Source organism: Zootoca vivipara, chromosome 14 (genome assembly GCF_965207765.1).
Source record: "Zootoca vivipara chromosome 14, rZooViv2.hap1.1, whole genome shotgun sequence".
In the NCBI taxonomy this organism is placed as follows: domain Eukaryota; kingdom Metazoa; phylum Chordata; class Lepidosauria; order Squamata; family Lacertidae; genus Zootoca; species Zootoca vivipara.
Genome location: NC_142597.1, coordinates 30,995,713 through 31,012,869, shown reverse-complemented (window position 1 = coordinate 31,012,869; position 17,157 = coordinate 30,995,713). Strand labels below are relative to the sequence as shown.

Genomic DNA, 17,157 nt, shown 5'->3' with positions numbered 1-17,157 from the left:
GGCAACAGAGGTTGTCGCGATGTGTGTTTTCTCAAAAGTAGATCCCACCGAATCTAGTCAGACTTTGGTCACATCCACACCATACATTTAAAGCAAATTTATGACACTAATTGTAGAGTTGGAAAACGGTTCGTGAAAGGGCAACCCTTTGCAGATTACAGCATTTGGGACTTTTAGTTTAGAGAGAAGGCAAGTAAGAGGAGACAAGACAAAAGTCCATACAATTATGCACGGCATTTGGGAGATGGGGAGAAAAACTTTCCTCCATTCACTGTGTCATGACCCTGGAAGTCTTGGACACCCAGTGAAGCTGAATGTTGGAAGACAGAGAAAATAACGTTCTTCTTCGCACAGCACATTGTTAACCTATGGAACTCATTTCCACAGGAGGCAGTGACGGCCACCAACTTGGATGGCTTAAAAAGAGGATTAGGCCAATTCATGGAGAAGGCTACCCATGTCTACTAGCCATGAAGGCTATGCTTCTGAATACCAGTTTCTGGAGGTTAGAATGCTCTTGCACACCAATCCTGCATGGGGGTTTCCTAATAGGGGCATTTGGTTGGCCACCATGAGAACTAATCACTGCCACCTGAGGCAGCAGCCTCCTTGTGTCCAGTGGTAGGGCTGGTCCTCTAAAGTGGTTCTTCTAAAAAGTTTCATAGAATCATAGACTTGTAGAGTTGGGAGGGACCATGAGGGTCATCTAGTCCAACCCCCTGCAATGCAGGAATCTTTTGCCCAACATGAGGCTCGAACTCACGACCCTGAGAAGCTGCTCCTGTTCAGCTGTTGACTTACACTGTACAGCGGAAATTTAAATTCCCCACAGAACTTAACAAGCAGGAAGACTGTGTGCTTCTTGCTTGCTGGATTTTCCCTTGCTTCGAGACAAACCAAAGCTGGGAGTTTTGGGTGGGGTGGAAACAATAATGTTCTTTTTTTAACAGAGGTCTGTTGGGCAAATATGTTTCCTGGCCCAGTTCCAGAGTCTGGAATCTCCCAAAAAGCTCTGATCTGTACACAAAGCTCTATGCTGGCTTACACGCCATGTCAGTGGCACCCAAGAACGTGTTTTTGGGGGGGGGTTGATAAATGGAGATATTGCTGTTTCAAGCACCCTCTGAGACAGCTTTGGTCAGTTAGTCCCGATCCAGTTTAGAAGCTTTTCTGCTGTCATCCAGAATGCTGAAAGATGTAGGACGGATGAAAGGAAAGACTTCTTCACACAGTGCAGAATTAAACCGTGGGACTCCCTCCCGCAGGAAAACATCGAAGACCATCAACTTGCATGGCTTTAAAATAGGATTGGACAACTGCATGGAGGATATCAACAGCTACTAGCCTCAATGGCTATGCTCTCTCTCCACAGTTGGATGTATCAATGCTTCTGTATCCCTGTTGCTGGAAGCTGCAGGAAGGGAGAGGGCTCTTGTGCTTGAATCCTGCTTGCAGGTTTCCCATGTAGGTATCTGGGTGGCTACTGTGGGAACAGGATGGCAGTGGACTGATCCATAATACAGTTGTACCTCTGGTTATGTACTTAATTCGTTCCAGAGGTCTGTTCTTAACCTGAAACCGTTCTTAACCTGAGGTACCACTTTAGCTAATGGGGCCTCCCGCTGCCGCCATTCGATTTCTGTTCTCATCCTGAGGTAAAATTCTCAATCCAAGGTACTTCTTCCACGTTAGTGGAGTCTGTAACCCAAAGTGTTTGTAACCTGAGGTGTTTGTAACCCGAGGTACCACTGTACTGTAATAAGTTTTGCTTAAACTCTGCAGCCTTAGCCAGCAGGAAGGACTTAGATTTTATTACGCTGTTTTCCTCGCCAGAGGTGTTGAGTGCCAACATGACTTCCTTCTTTGGGACCGGTAAGCAAGCCATAAGGAAGCGTCTTGTTCAAACTCTATAAAAAGAATTTGCCTTGTTTGGTGTGACTAAGACAAAGCACACAATGAGGGGATATCAAATCAGGAGGAAACAAAATGAACAGGTTAATGCTTCTTTAAACCAGTGGTTTTCAAGCAGTGTGCCATGGCACCCTGGGATGCCTTGAATGGTGGTCAGGGGTGCTGTGGCCAACTCTGGCCTCTGGCCCTCTTTCCTTCTCTCCCTCCTCTGATGCCCTCTCACGTCTCTGCCTCCCAAAGGCTTGCACAGCCGTTTGTTGCAGCAGCTCTGGCTACAAGCTCTGCAGGATAATGGTACCTCTGGGGCTAGCCAGGCGGTGCTGGTTGCCAGGAGCTGAGGCAGCCCTTGGAGTAAGCAAGCAAGCGGGCGAGAGAGCCCAGCCAGCCAGTCTGCCAGCCCTTGCCGTTGGGAATTGACAGATAAGTGGGAGGCTGGACAGGCAGGCACTGTACTGGCCTTTCTAATAATAATAATAATAATAATAATAATAATAATAATAATAATAATAATAATTTATTATTTTTTATACCCCGCCCATCTGGCTGGGTTTCCCCAGCCACTCTGGGCGGCTTCCAACAGAAAAATAAAACACAATAATCTATTAAACATTAAAAGCCTCCCTGAACAGGGCTGCCTTCAGATATCTTCTAAAAGTCTGGTACTGTACTGTAGTTGTTTTCCTCTTTGACATCTGGTGGGAGGGCGTTCCACAGGGTGGGTGCCACTACCGAGAAGGCCCTCTGCCTTGGTTCTCTGTAACTTGGCTTCTCGCAGCGAGGGAACCGCCAGAAGGCCCTCGGTCCTGGACCTCAATGTCCGGGCAGAACAATGGGGGTGGAGACGCTCCTTCAGGTATACTGGACCGAGGCCGTTTAGGGCTTTCTTGTCCTTGTTGTGTGCAAGGTCTACCTGGGAGCTGAGTGCCCAAAGCTAAATGGGAGCCTTTCCACCTTGCAGGCCCAGCAGCACCTGCTGGTGCCTCCCAAGGTAAGGTGCTGGTCTCATGTTCACCTTTGGCCAGTCTCTGTTGGGCCATTAAGGCTGGGGGCATCCTCTTCCCAGGCCCCTGTGAGGCGGTGTGAGGATGCATCTCTCTTTAGGGTTAAGGGGGCAGTTCAGAGACCGGGGGGGGGGGGGCAGCAGCAGCAGCAGCTGCCCAGAGGACTCCCAAGGAGTGGGGAGAGGAGAGGAAGCTGATGGAGCACTCCACAAGGGAGGGTGTTTGAAAATGGGTGAGAGGCAGCCAGCTCTGCAGGAAAGGGGTGACATAACTGGGCTCCTAAGCCCCTCATGGGGTGCCACAGAAGGAATGTAGTTGGTCAAGGGAGTCGTGGACACAAAAAGGTTGAAAACCTCTGCGTTAAACCAAGGCAAGCAGCACAAGACCAAGGCTACTCGTAATGTTATTCTCTTGCGGCAAACTTAGGCAGGTGACGTGGTGGACATCTGTGGTCTTCTGGTGTAGATGTTGATGGATGCCAGCTCCCAGCAGCCTCAGCAGTCAGCAGGACCAGTGGTTAGGGTTGATGGATATAGTAGTAGTAGTAGTAGTAGGAAATCCTGCCTTTTTCTCAGTTCAGGAATCAAAGCAGCTTACAAAAATTAAAACCGCATCGATAAAATACAGAAGGCTAAAAACATATAAAATAGAATAGATAAAAAGTAATTAAACTCTAATAGAATTTATATATATATATATAGAGAGAGAGAGAGAGAGAGAGAGAGAGAGAGAGAGAGAGAGAGAGAGAGAGAGAGAGAGAGAGAGAAGGGCGTCCCTCAAGGACCTCAGAGCCTGGGCGGGTTCACAGGAGAGAATAGCGTCCTTCAGATAGCCAGGACCGAAGCTGTATAAGACTTTCATGACCAATATTTGAATTGTGCCTACAAACAGACCAATAGCCAGTGGAGCTGTTGTAACATGGAATTCAAATGCTCCCTATAACCCTTACAGCAACTTCTGGAGGGTGCTTCATTTTCCACCCCTGTTCTATTGTATCTGGCACCAAACGGTAGACTGCCTCTGGATATGGAGTTTCCATTGAGATCTCAGCACTATTAGACCTTGACAGACATGCCGGTAGGTAAAGGTAAAGGGACCCCTGACCATTAGGTCCAGTCGTGACCGACTCTGGGGTTGCGCGTTCATCCCGCATTATTGGCCGAGGGAGCCGGAGTACAGCTTCCAGGTCATGTGGCCAGCATGACAAAGCCGCTTCTGGCGAACCAGAGCAGCACATGGAAACACCGTTTATTTACCTTCCCGCTGTAGCGGTACCTATTTATCTACTTGCATTTTGACGTGCTTTCGAACTGCTAGGTTGGCAGCAGCTGGGACCGAGCAACGGGAGCTCACCCCGTCGCAGGGATTCGAACCGCCAACCTTCTGATTAGCAAGCCCTAGGCTCTGTGATTTAACCCACAGCGCCATGACAAATTTGCTTAATACCCTTTCGAAAAGATCCCTGGTGGTCAGATTCTGGGTCTGTTGAGCAGAGCACCATGTTTCGCACTAGATACCTATTATAGCATCACCAATGGTGAGGGATGATGGGAGTTGGAGTCTAGCAACATCTGGGAGGGTGGTAGATGTTCCCCACCCATTGTACAGAATGGTTTGTTCTGCTTCTTGACTCATTGACCACTGGCTGAAACAAAATAAAAAGAATCCTTCCAGTAGCACCTTAGAGAACATTATGAGGCAGATAGAAGCTGTTTGTGTGCTGAAGGACTTCAACAAAGGGCTGGTCTCCTTAAGAATGCCCGTTGCTCATTGTGTAATTAAACAATAGCTTTATGCCTGGAAGTTGCATCTTAAAAACCCCTCTGAACAAAGTTCATCTGAAGGGGATTTTCAGGTGCAGCTTCCTGGCATAAGGTTATATTTTCATACCAAGAACTCTTCTTCTTTCTTTTTTGGCGATCACTCGTAGCCGAGTAAACACGGTTTTAACAGTGAGTCCGTGACTATTGAGGCCAATTCTGGATCCACAAGTCCTTCCACAGTGGGGACATAGGTTACCGGGTAGGAGTTGATCGCGGTGAGGGTTTGCCAAACGTGCCTTCCTCTTAGCATGTTTCTCCCTTTCGGCCTGAGTTTGAGTATCTTCAAAGTCCATGACACCTTTGGTAAAGGCTGTTCTCCAATTGGAGCGCTCGCGGGCCAGTGTTTCCCAGTTGTCGGTATTTATACTACATTTTTTTTTAGATGTAAGAATTAGGGTTATGCCAGAGGGACTATCCCTTTGAAGCAGTCCTTCAGCATTGAAATGGAACCCTTTCATTTGTCCTTCTGACCAGAAAGTTAGCCAGGAGAAAGAATAGGCAAGCTTTAACAGAGCCAGAAGGAAAAATGGGAGGAAGAATTAAAGATTGGTGGCGGCGGAGTTTCACAGAGCAGAGGTTTGCTGCATGGGCCCCTGAAGTTCCCTCCTTTACAGAACCAAACTTTGTTGTCATGTTGGCCTACACAGAAACCAAGGAATCTGGGGAAGAACAACCATTGCTCAATGGTATAGCACCTGCCTCGCATGCAGAATTTCGGCCAGTCCATGTCAGGAATGCTGAGCAGCATGGACACAGCACAAGGCAGTTTTCTTTTCTTTTCTTTTTTTAAAAAAACTTTATTTTGTTCCAAAAATAAAATACACAATAAAAATACAATAGTTTGTTTCCTCTTACATCACTTTGTCAGAATCAAACAAACCTTTTCCAACATGTTATACAAATATCCACAAAGGTAAGTAAAATCAAATCCCACAGTACTGCCAATTTAAACACTTTATACTTTTGGGTTTGTTTGGAAGCCAAAGGAGGGCTAGGCTTCTTTCTTGTTCTTATCTTTTTGTTAAACTGGAAAATTGCACAAGGCAGTTTTCTGCTTAAATCTGCTCTTTCTTCAGAACCGTTGGGACTGGAAATGTACTTTGTCCTCAAAGCATTTTAAAGCCTACTGCCTATCCCTGGAGGACCTCCCCTGGAAGCAGCGAACAAGCAGCAGCATCCCCTCTTTAGAAAATTCCTCCTCAGTTTTAGAAGAGTGGCAATTTGAACCCAGGTCTCCAAGGTTCTAAGCCCAGCACTTTGACCACTGTGGCACCACCTTCAGTCACCAACAGCTCAACTATTGCTTAAGCTAAAATCCTTCTAGACAAAGGGGGACCCACGGAAGATGAAAAGGAGACACACTTTAAAGAGAAAAGCTTTGTTTTGAATGTTGGATCCCAACCAGTTTCTTTAAAGGGCAACTTTCCCCTGTGGCATCTGAGGTTATCCAACCCTGAGAAGCCTCAATGAGTTGCCAGGGGCCACTGATGTTTAAGCAGCTCAATTTTTCTTCAGCAAAAAGAAACTTTGCTTCTTTTCCAGTACTCAGCCGTGCAGCAGGGAGAGATAATGGCTTGCTCTGATAGGATTGCCAGACTCAATAGAGGACAGGACTTCTGTGCCTTTAATTGCCCTGCTCTTTTGAGTCTGGAAACCTTAAAGAGAAACCAGCAGACCCTTTGTTTAATTTCCAAGCAAAGGGTCTGCTGGTTTCTCTTTAAGGTTTCCAAACTCAAAAGAGAGCAGGGCAATTAAAGGCACAGAAGTCCTGTCTACTATTGAGTCTGGCAACCCTATGCTCTGATCAGGCACAAGTTAGAAAATTAAATCAGGAAATGGGACACTCTGTTTAAAATCTGGAGCCTGCTTAGGACAGCCCACTGACAGAGTGCATCTGGTTCCCATAACTCATTTTATCAGCTGCAATTGGTCTTCAGAGGTTAATTGAGTCCCAAATCAAGATGCAGAGCCCAATGTGAGTTTGCATTCAAAATGCACGTGTGTGGTAGAACGGCTAGATTGTTGGACTAGAAACTGGGAGAGACCAGGGTTCAAATCCCTCACTCAGCCATGAAGCTCTCACTGAGTGACTTTGGGTCAGCCACGACCTCTCAGCCTAACCTACCTCACAGGGTTGTTGGGGGGATTAAACGAAGAGGGGCAAACATGGCATGATAAAAGTGTGTAAAATTTTATCAGGACAAGTTGCTTGTTGTCTACTGTTGTAACAATTGTTTTCTCAAAATTTATCTTCTGTAGCATGAAAATAAAAACAGTATTAAAGGGGGGGCAAACTCTGTCTGCCACCCCCATGGATAAAAAGGTGGTCTAAAAACAATTTTAAAAAATTAAAGCAGTCACTAGAAGGATGGGGTTTTTTCAAGATTGAAGATTGATGCAAGAATGGCTCTTGGTGAGGCCCTGGGAAAAGTTTGCTCCCTTGAGGGTGTTAATTTGCATTCCAGGGCTGGAAATATCCCTGTGAAAGCCCGTGTGATTGTGACTTCCACAAATAATCTACACTCATTAATTATTATCTACAAAAATCAACACCACACACAATAAGGACGTTAAGCACTGGTTCTGGAAATGACTGTCGTCTTTGCAATTTGCCCATCGAGAGGACTGTGGACAGTTCTTGTTGCATCATTTTGTGCCCTGAGCCAGCAGCCAGGAATGACTGGGAAAGTTGCAGAGGAGTCACCAAAAGTTAGATTAATTCTCAGCATTCCCCAAATTAGGAGAGGAGCAAGCGGGAGCAGATAGCAGCAATATGTAGCAATTGATAAGTGTGGCATTATGTGACATCTCTGCTAAGCAAAAAATTAAAAAAGGGACCCAACTCCCCACTCCACAAGTAAATTATACAAATAATCTGTTTTTTGCAAATTTATTAGCTTTTGACTAGGAATGACAGAGGGTGGGTGGACTGAAGACCCCCTCACTCAAAACTAGAGGGATGCCAAATACCGTAAGTTTTCAAAGGCCCAAGATTTTGTTGTGTGTTGTCAAAACCTTTTCAGCCAACTCCTTTCATGCATAAGGACTAGAAGCTTGGTGTTTCTCTTTTAAATTAAAGCTCAAAATTACCAGGAAGCTGCACCACATTTTACGTTTCTTCCTTGGGCCTCCTTCAAGTTAGCTTGGGGGGGGGGTTGCTATACAGATAACCCAGACACCCCCAGCTAATGGTAAAGTCTTCCTAATATAAAAAGCTAAAGTTGGGCTTAGATGAGCCTTTGCCAACCTGGTGCCCTCCTGATGTTACTGGACTCCAACTCCCATCATTCCTCATCACTGGCAGTGCTGGCTGCTGGGAGTTGTAGTTCAGCAACATCTGTAAGGAACCACAACGTCCTTCATCCCTGCTTTCCAGCGATTAACCAAGCCAGCATTGTAGCTTTATTTCCTTTTATTCATTGATACACTTACACCTCAGCCTTCAAATAAAAGAGAGATAAGATTCAGGTTGGTTAAGCTTGACTTAATGCCATAAATAGGATCGGTTTTAGCACAGAAGTTCACATATACAGGAAGAAAAATCCATGTAGTTTCACTGAGACGCTACAAAAATTAGTGTGCATTTTTTTAAAACAGAAGCTTATTCAGAGTAGAATACAAAAAACCCACTATTTAAAAAAGTAAGATAAACACACACGCGCGCACACACACACACACACACCCTTCATATTCTCCAAGATTAATGCTATTTTAAGTTATTCTCAGCCCAGCTGCTGAGCTCCCAGCGCAGTTTGGCCACCCGCTTCCTGAGCGAAGACTGGGAGAGGTTTCGGGACCGCACCTGGGCAGCCCGCAAGTTCTGCGCCATCACCTGGTAGTAGTTGACAATGGCTTGATCTCTGCAGAGAAGGAGAAAAGTGTGTTAAGAACATATCACATCGAGTTGGAGACAGAAAGGACTTCCAAGTTACCGTAGATCGGTGAAGACAGGGCAGACACATCCCAAGGAATATATGCCGCCCACCTGACTGGGCTGCCACAGCCACCCTGGGCAGCTTCCAGCAAATTAAAACATCAAGCATTAAAGGAGCATTGTAGCACATTAAATGTTTGGTGTGGATGGAAGCTGACAGCCAGGGCCAGCACTCCCTGGGTTGGTTGGATGGTTGTAAGTTAGAAGGCAAGCCAGTGCAGGCTGACTGAGGGCAGGCCACGGTTGGTGATGCGGTGCCACATTTCACAGAATCGTAGAGTTGGGACACCAAGGGCAATGTAGCTCCACCCCCTGCTATGCAGGAGTCTCATCCATGGCAGATGACCATCCGTTTAAAAACCTCCAAGGGGAGAGTCCATCACCTTCCCAGGGAGTCTGTTCCACTGTCGAACAGCTCCTCCCATCCATACCTGCCAAGTTCCGGCCTGAGAAATAAGGGACTGGACCGGAAGTAGCAGACCGGAAGTAGTGCTGCCGCCATTTTGGAACTGGGCGGAGCATGCTCAGAAGCGACTTTTGATCCTGCTCTGCCCTGTTCCAAAATGGCCGCCGCACCAGAATAAACCGGGGGGAAACAAAAAAATCCGTTTTTTCGGCTGGGGGCAGCCGGAAAAACAGGGGTTTCCCGGGGAATACGGGAGACTTGGCAGCTATGCTACCATCAGAAAGTCCTTCCTGATGTTTAGTCGGAATCTCCTTCCTTGTCATTTCATAGAAGCACAGAAGTGGGAAGGGACCCCAAGCATCATCTAGCCCAGGCATCCCCAAACTCACCCTCCAAATGTATTGAGACTACAATTCCCACCATCCCTGACCACTGGTCCTGTTAGCTAGGGATGATGGGAGCTGTAGTCCCAAAACATCTGGAGGGCCGAGTTTGGGGGTGCCTGATCTAGCCCAACCCCCTGCAATGCAGGAATCTCAACTACAGTAAATCGCCCATGACAGATGCCCATCCAACTTCTGCTTAAAAACCTCCTAGGAAGGAGAGTCCACCACCTGTGGAACAGTTCTTGCTGTCAGAAAGTTCTTCCTCACTTTCAGTCGGTATATCCTTTCTTGTAACATGATGCCATTGGTTTGAGCCCTACCCTACCTCCAGAGCAGCAGAAAATAAGCCGCTCCATCTTCCATGGGACAGCCCTTCAGATATTTGAAGGTAGCTATCATGAGACCTCTCAGTCTCCTCTTCTCCAGGCTAAACACACCCAACTCCCTCAACCATTCCTCATAAGGCATGGTTTCCTAGCCCTTAATCGTCTTGCTCGCCCTCCTCTGCACACCTTCCAGCATTGCAATATCCTTCTTAAACTGGGGTGCCCAGAGCTGGACCCAGGACTCCAGGTGGGGGTCTGACTAAGGCAGAATAGAGTGGTACCATGACTTCCCATAAACTGGACATTAGATTTCTGTAGATGTAACCCAGAAGAAATGCACTGGCCTTCCCTTGTTCAGCTGCTTGACACCCATGTACCCACCCAAATCATTTGCAAACACATAAAAGATTCCATTTTGGCACACTTTAAGGGAGGCTGGTATTATTTGGGGGGGGGGGTAGCTGTCATAGAAAAACAGGGGGTAAAGCTTCCGAGGAGGGCTTTAATTCAGCATGCACATCTATCTTTAAAAAGCTGGTGTTCTTCATGCAGGAAACGGGTGTGTTAGAGAATATTCCAAGCAAATACAAAAAGAACACATTTTTACCTGGGCGTTTGTGTTTTTTTTTTCTCTTCAGTTAGAAATGAGAGAATCTCTCATATCGCTAGTAGATGGAGAGAATATTAGGAACAAAGGGTTTACAAGCTGAAAAGGTATGAGATTGTCAACTGGCTCATAGGTGGTTCCGTTTTGATGCCGCTAGAGCCTTGGTCAGCAACGGGCTGCCCTCTAGAATATCTCGGGACAGAAAGTTAAGAGCCAAGCTCCTGAGCTCCACCACCTGCCATCCATCCCCATTGCCACCACCTTCTTTCCATTCCTCTGGATTGGCAACGAATAAAATCATAGAGTTGTGGGCTTGGACAGGACCAGAAAGGTCACCCAGTCCTCCAGCTCCCTGCAAGTGCAGGAAGGAAATATCTATGGCAACAACATCCCTCGTAGGTGTGCCATCCAGCTTAAAAAGCAACAGCAACAGCAACAGCAACAACAACAACAACTCTAAATGGAAAAGAAGTTTTAAAAGTTTACCGTTTACCTTCCCACCGGAGCGGTACCTATTTATCTACTTGCACTTTTGACGTGCTTTCAAACTGCTAGGTTGGCAGGAGTAGGGACCGAGCAACAGGAGCTCACCCAGTTGTGGGGATTCGAACCGCTTACCTTCTGATCGGCAAGCCCTAGGCTCTGTGGTTTAACCCACAGTGCCACCCGCATCCCCAGGGAACAGCCATAGCTTCCCCCAAAGAAGCCTGGGAACTGTAGTTTGTTGAGGGTGTTGAGAAACCTCTATTCCTCTCCCAGAACTACAATTCCCAAAGTGGTAAATCTCTCTTCCCGGGGAACTCTGGGAATTGTAGCACGATGGGAGGGGATTAGAGGCCACCCAGCACCCTCAACAAACTATAGTTCTCAGGGTTCTTTGGGGGAAGCCATGGCTTTAAATGTTTGGTGCAACTAGGGGTGGCAACTCCTTGCCAATTATCATTAGCTTTGTTGCAGTCAGCTGTATCAGTCGTATTCAGAGTACTGTAGAGCCATTGAAATTAACTGGCATGCCTAGCATCATAGAATTGTAGAGTTGGAAGGGATACAAAGGTTCTTCTAGTCCAGTCCTCAGCAGTGCAGGACTAGCTTAGGTCTGTTCATGTCAACGGGTTTATTCCAAGTAGAATACAACCTACTGCTTTGGATGCCCATAAAAACATATTGATAATGTTATTGTCTGCTGTCTTTAAAGCCTGTTTTCAATAATGTAGGATTTTTTTTTTAATGACTGCTGCATACTATTATGCAAACCACTTAAGAGACTTTTATTTTTACTAAGGGGCAATTTCTCTCGCTGAAGAAATAAATAGCCTCCATCTGCAAAAGCACATTGGACCAGGAGGATCTGAACACAATTTATGACGTACCCTTCAAGAAATGCACTCTTCCCCCCCCCCCGGGCAGGGTTAAGGCAACTACAGCCCCGCCTGCAGGCAGCCTGGCCAAAGGGAGGAAGAAGCCCCACCCCACACAATGGGCTCACCTCTCTTCTTGGACGATGATGTCGTTGAAGGCCTGAGAGAGACGCTTCAACCGGCGAATGCCGGTGGAGACCAGCTCCAGGTTGCAATCAAATTGTCTGCAATGGAGAGAGAATGAAGGAGGATCATTAATCAGGGCACAGACGGGCTGCTGTTTCCTAAGCCTGCAGTTCGGCACAGGAGCAAGCAGGTACGTTCTTGAGCGAGAGACTGGGGACTTGTCCTAACCCGGTCCATTATTATTTACCATATTTTCCCGTCTATAAGACGTCCCCATGTATAAGACACCCCCTATTTTGGGGGACTCAGATTTAAGAAAAATGGGGGGGGGAGATGTATCCATGCATAAGACACCCCCTAATTTTTTGACATTATTTTTTAGGGAAAAAACCTAGTCTCCTACATGAAAAAATACAGTGGTACCTCTACTTATGAATTAAATGCGTTCCGAACACACATTTGTAAGTCGAAAAAATTTGTAAGTCGAATCCCATAGGAATGCATTGGGAGAAAAAATTCGTAAGTCGAAGCAACCCTATCTAAAAATTCATAAGTAGAAAAAATCCTATCTAAACCGCATCCAAGATGGCGGATGGAGCTCCATTTGTAAGTAGAAAAACTTGTAAGTAGAGTTATTTGTAAGTAGAGGTACCACTGTACAGTATTTAATTCTAGCGGCCTCATTGCTTGGGAATTCCAAGAAACCATAAATTCAGTGTCATTTTGAAAAGTTCCAGTCTGCCATCTTGAATTAAGATGGGCACCCAATTGTATCCAAAATACAGGTGAAAGCCTGGCTCTTTGATCTCAAGAAGCATTGATGATATCATCAGAGGTGTGCAAAGGCACAGTGGACAGGAAAGCAACTTTCCAAAATATATAGATTTATCTATAGAGCACTTCAAACTGACCTCTCTTAAGCCAGGTTGAGCCCCTAGGATTAACGCTATGGGGGAATTCAGGCAAGGACCATCAGCAGGAGTAGCCCCTGCAGAACATAACAGACATTCCTTTGAATGGGTGAACCAGAACAGAGAGACAGACAGACAGACAGAGAGAGAGAGAGGCTGTGTATGTACAGAAGTCTCAGAGTTCTCCGTGGCAGGAATGTAGCATACTCTGCAAAGTTAAGAGTAACATCTTTTGCTCTATCTATTATTGTTGTTGTTGTTAATTAAATTTATCCCCCGCCTTTCATCAGCAGGTGTCAGAGTGGGTTACAACAATTTAAAATTCAGCATTAAATCAGTTAATGCATACTATGAAACTTCCTTCCTGGGCTAGATGGGCCATTGGCCTGATTCAGATGTATCTTATGCTCTTAATCTATTATTCTTATTCAATACAAGCAGCCTCGTTGCTCAGGAGTTGAAAGACACCATAAAATCACTGCAGTTTTTAAAGGATCAGTCCACCATCTTGAATCAAAATGGCATCCACCTGTATCCAGACACAGATGGGGAAAAACCCTGCTCCCTGACCTCAGGAAACATTGCAGTCCCTGGAATAACTCTGGCCCTGCCCACAATTGCTATGTGGCCCCTGGAAGGTTTCTCCCTCTTTGCTGGAAAGGCTGACATAGATCTCACATATGGAGTGGCCTTATATTTCCAAGCAAAGAAGAGGTTTCTCCCAGCCTGCAATTTACATGGAGGGGCCAGGATCTGTAACCAGGAACTTTGGCATGCGGAAGAGATGCCCAGGCACAGAGCTGATCAATCAAAACATCAGCCTCACTGGAAACACCTTTTGAGCCTGAAAATAAGAAAGGCTCCAACCCTCAATTCCTTCCTCCTAAGCTGTTGCTGGCAAACTTTTCTACTTGCCTCCTTTGCCGGACAGACGCAGGAGAACCATATGGGCTTCTCAAGGCTGCAGCCCTCATGGATCTCCGGAGAGGGAGGAGCTCTTTTTTAAGTCGGCAGGAGCCAGGTTGAAAGGGGGATCTCTTGCCAGATGGGGACACAATCCTGGTGTCGGATGTCGGGGTCGAGACAGTGGCAAGCCGGTCGCTCTTGCGGCGAGGGGTCCAGGGCGGCCTGTTTTGGGTTTTTGCAGATTCCCTGCTGCTGCCGCCACCCACAGAAGCTTTGTTCCAGGAGGAGACTAGTGACCGTGTGGGGCCTTGACAGCTTTTCTGGATTTTCTGAAATAGGGGAAAAAAGTATTTAAGGCAGTGTCTGGGATTTAGGCTCTGGGATGCAGGGGTAGAAAACATGCTACTGCAACAAGATCACCTTTCCCACTTGACTGCTTCAATCTGCACAAGTTTACAGAACCATTTACAGAAGCCACATAAACATTTGTAAGAACTTGATATTCTAACATGGCAATTTGGAACTCACTGCCTGTTGATATCCCTGTACTTTTTTCAGCACCTGTTAAAATCATTTTTGTTTAGACAAGGCTTTAAAAGTCGATGCGAGATTTGATCCATTTTTAGTCTACTGTTATTTTAATGTTTCAAAAGTCTTATGTTATTGTCACCAGTAATGCTTTAGTGATAATGTCATTGTTGTGTTTTATTTTTTTGTAAACCGCTTCTGGGAAGCTGAATTAGCATTACAGTAGCTGGATCTGAACTTCCTTTGAATACCTGCCCATTGCAGCCACTCATACCTGCGACACTGTCCCAAAGGCGCTCTTAGCTGTCCTCGTAAGCGTCCGCAAGTTCTGTCTCTTCTCCTTGGCCTCCAGGCTCTCCCAGGTCGGATTCTCGTCAAAGTTCACCTCCACTTCTTTTAAAGGCATCCGCTTCCGCAGAGACATCCTCATGGCTGTCATGTTGCGAGAAGACTTCTTCCTGAACCTGTCTGGAAGCGGACTTTCCTCTAGGTCAGGCAGGATCTTGTGATTTCGCCAGCCCACAGCAGACCCCACCACACTCTGAAACACAGGTGCCATCTTCCCTTTCCTTGTGTCAGGCTCCCCTAAGTAAAGTATTGTAAATAAGCCCACTCAGGTTTCTAGTCCATAAGATCACAAAAGGGTTACAGGGAGGGGAGGGGAGAACAAAGGCAGGCATTTAGTGTCAGTTGCTAACCCCCAGGATTATTCAAGAGGGATCGGTCAAATTCCCATCAGGAGATTTAACTTTGTGTTTACTAGGGCAGGGGAATGGTAAGCAGAATATAGGAGAATTGATCTAGCTTTATATCTATTGTAGAGATGGGAAAGAAAGAAAGAAAAGGGCAATCAAGCGATTCCCTTATGAGGAAAAGTTGCATCATTTGGGATTTTTAGTTTAGAGAAAAGCCGAGTTAAGAGGCAATGTGATAAATGCTTTTAAAAGAAAGCATGGCATGGAGAGAGTGGATTGAGAAGTCTTTTTCTCCCTCTCTCATAACAGTAGAACTCAGGGCTATTCAATGAAGATGAATGTTAGACAGATAGGTAAACTGTGGAACTCTCTCCCGCAGGAGGCAGTGAGGCCACTGACCTAGATGGCTTTAAAAAAGGATTGGACAAATTCGTGGAGGAGGAGAGGGCTATTGATGGCTATTAGCCAGGGTAGCGGGACGCGGGTGGCGCTATGGGTTAAACCACAGAGACTAGGGCTTGCCAATCAGAAGGCCTGCGGTTCGAATCCCCACGACGGGGTGAGCTCCCTTTGCTCAGTCCCAGCTCCTGCCAACCTAGCAGTTCAAAAGCACGTCAAAGTGCAAGTAGATAAATAGGTACCGCTCCGGCGGGAAAGTAAACAGCGTTTCCCTGTGCTGCTCTGGTTTGCCAGAAGCAGCTTTGTCATGCTGGCCACATGACCCCTCGGCCAGTAAAACGAGAGTCAGTCACGACTGGACCTAATGGTCAGGGGTCCCTTTACCTTTACCTAGCCAGGGAGTCTGTGCTCTGCCTCCACGGTCAGAGGCAGCAATACTTCTGAATCCCAGTTCCTGTCACAGGAGGGGAGATGGCTCTTGTGTTCAGATCCTGCTTGTGGGCTTCCCAGCAGAGGCATCTGGTAGGCCACTGTGAGAACAGGAGGCTGGACTACGGTAAATGGGTCATTGGCCTAATTCAGCAGGATCTTCTTGTGTTCAAAACTCTATGTAGCTGGATAGCATTTCCAAGCATCACTGGTCGCTGGCTTGAAAACTAGAGATACTCAGACAGAAAGAGCACTCGAGGATAAATGGACAATGGATAAATGCGCTATCCATTTTTACTATGGCCGTGCAAAACGATTTCCAAATATCTTGCTTTCCCTGCAACGCTTAAGAGTATGCGGGGACACGCCCAGTCTACGTTTTGTTTTGTGTACTCGAGCCTGTCCCTGATCGTTTTGTATTTTATTCGTTTGTATACTTTTGCTCGCCCACGCCCTGCAGGAATGTAAAACTCGATTTATTCCGTATAAAATAAAGAAAGGCGCGTCGCATCCTGCTGGGGGTGCAAAGGGGGAGCCTCTAGATGATGCCCCGATATTTGCATGCATGCATCTGGCTAATAATAATTGCAGCCGGACCCCAGAGAGCACCCCCCCCAAAAAAAAACTCACCTCTGCCGCTTGCAGCTGGGAGATCTGGTCCTCTTTTTGCGGGTCCTTGAAAAGATTTCAAATCGGGCGCCGCCCCTTCCTCGCCCTCTTCAGATTGGCTGGACTCGGCAGCCTCCATAGCAGAAGGGGCGGGGCCAGAGTTTTGAGCCAGGAGCCTAAAGGGAGGCTTTCTATGCGTGCTCGGATGCGCCCCAGCTTCCTGGCCGCGTCTCTGATCTGAAACGCATTACCCTGACCAGTGAGGTCTGTTGATTTCACCGCTGCTATGGCTGATTTTTAAGCGGCAAAAGCGTGGCACTCTGCACATGTTCGGAGACCAGCAAGCTTCGTGGCCATATCACGTAAATGTGCTCTGATCTGAAATTCGCTGACTTGCAAGTCTGCACGTGCTCAGAGCAGCTTCCTTGATACTCCACATATACACCCAGTGGGACTCCAACCTCGACATCAATTTTTCCGGAGAGTCCCGGAGATAAGAGTCGCAACTAAACGCAGCACCGCCTCTGAGCACGTGCAAAGTGATCCTGTCCCCGCAGGCTCTCCAAGCGGGAGGCCAGTGGCTTCCTGGGAATTTGGGAGCTTGCAAATTGGGGCTATATACATGTATAACCGGCATAGGCAAGCATCGGGGTTGCAATAGCAAGGCTGATTCATTCAGTGCTTATACATCAGGCATAGGCAAACTCCGGCCCTCCAGATGTTTGGGACTACAATTCCCATCATCCCTAGCTAACAGGACCAGTGGTGTAAGCACTGGATCAACCTTGCTATTGCAACCCTG

At 46.8% G+C, this 17,157-nt stretch overlaps 1 protein-coding gene across 3 annotated transcripts; it reads right to left on the bottom strand.

Annotated features, from left to right (window-relative positions):
• Nucleotides 1-8,129: 8,129 nt before the first annotated feature.
• Nucleotides 8,130-16,523, bottom strand: PIMREG (PICALM interacting mitotic regulator). 3 transcript variants are annotated; one of them, XM_088657790.1, is made up of 6 exons: nucleotides 16,377-16,523; nucleotides 14,498-14,808; nucleotides 13,705-14,024; nucleotides 11,881-11,976; nucleotides 10,395-10,452; nucleotides 8,130-8,595 (listed from the first exon to the last, which is right to left on the bottom strand). In XM_088657790.1, the coding sequence occupies exons 1-5, from the start codon at nucleotides 16,492-16,494 to the stop codon at nucleotides 10,422-10,424; spliced, it is 876 nt and encodes a 291-aa protein (XP_088513916.1). In that variant the 5' UTR covers nucleotides 16,495-16,523; the 3' UTR covers nucleotides 8,130-8,595; nucleotides 10,395-10,421. The 3 variants fall into 3 exon arrangements, with proteins under 3 accessions (XP_088513916.1, XP_088513915.1, XP_060139104.2); XM_088657789.1 differs by lacking the exon at nucleotides 10,395-10,452; XM_060283121.2 differs by lacking the exon at nucleotides 10,395-10,452 and having other exon boundaries at nucleotides 14,498-14,844; nucleotides 16,377-16,485.
• Between the last annotated feature and the right edge of the window lie 634 nt (nucleotides 16,524-17,157).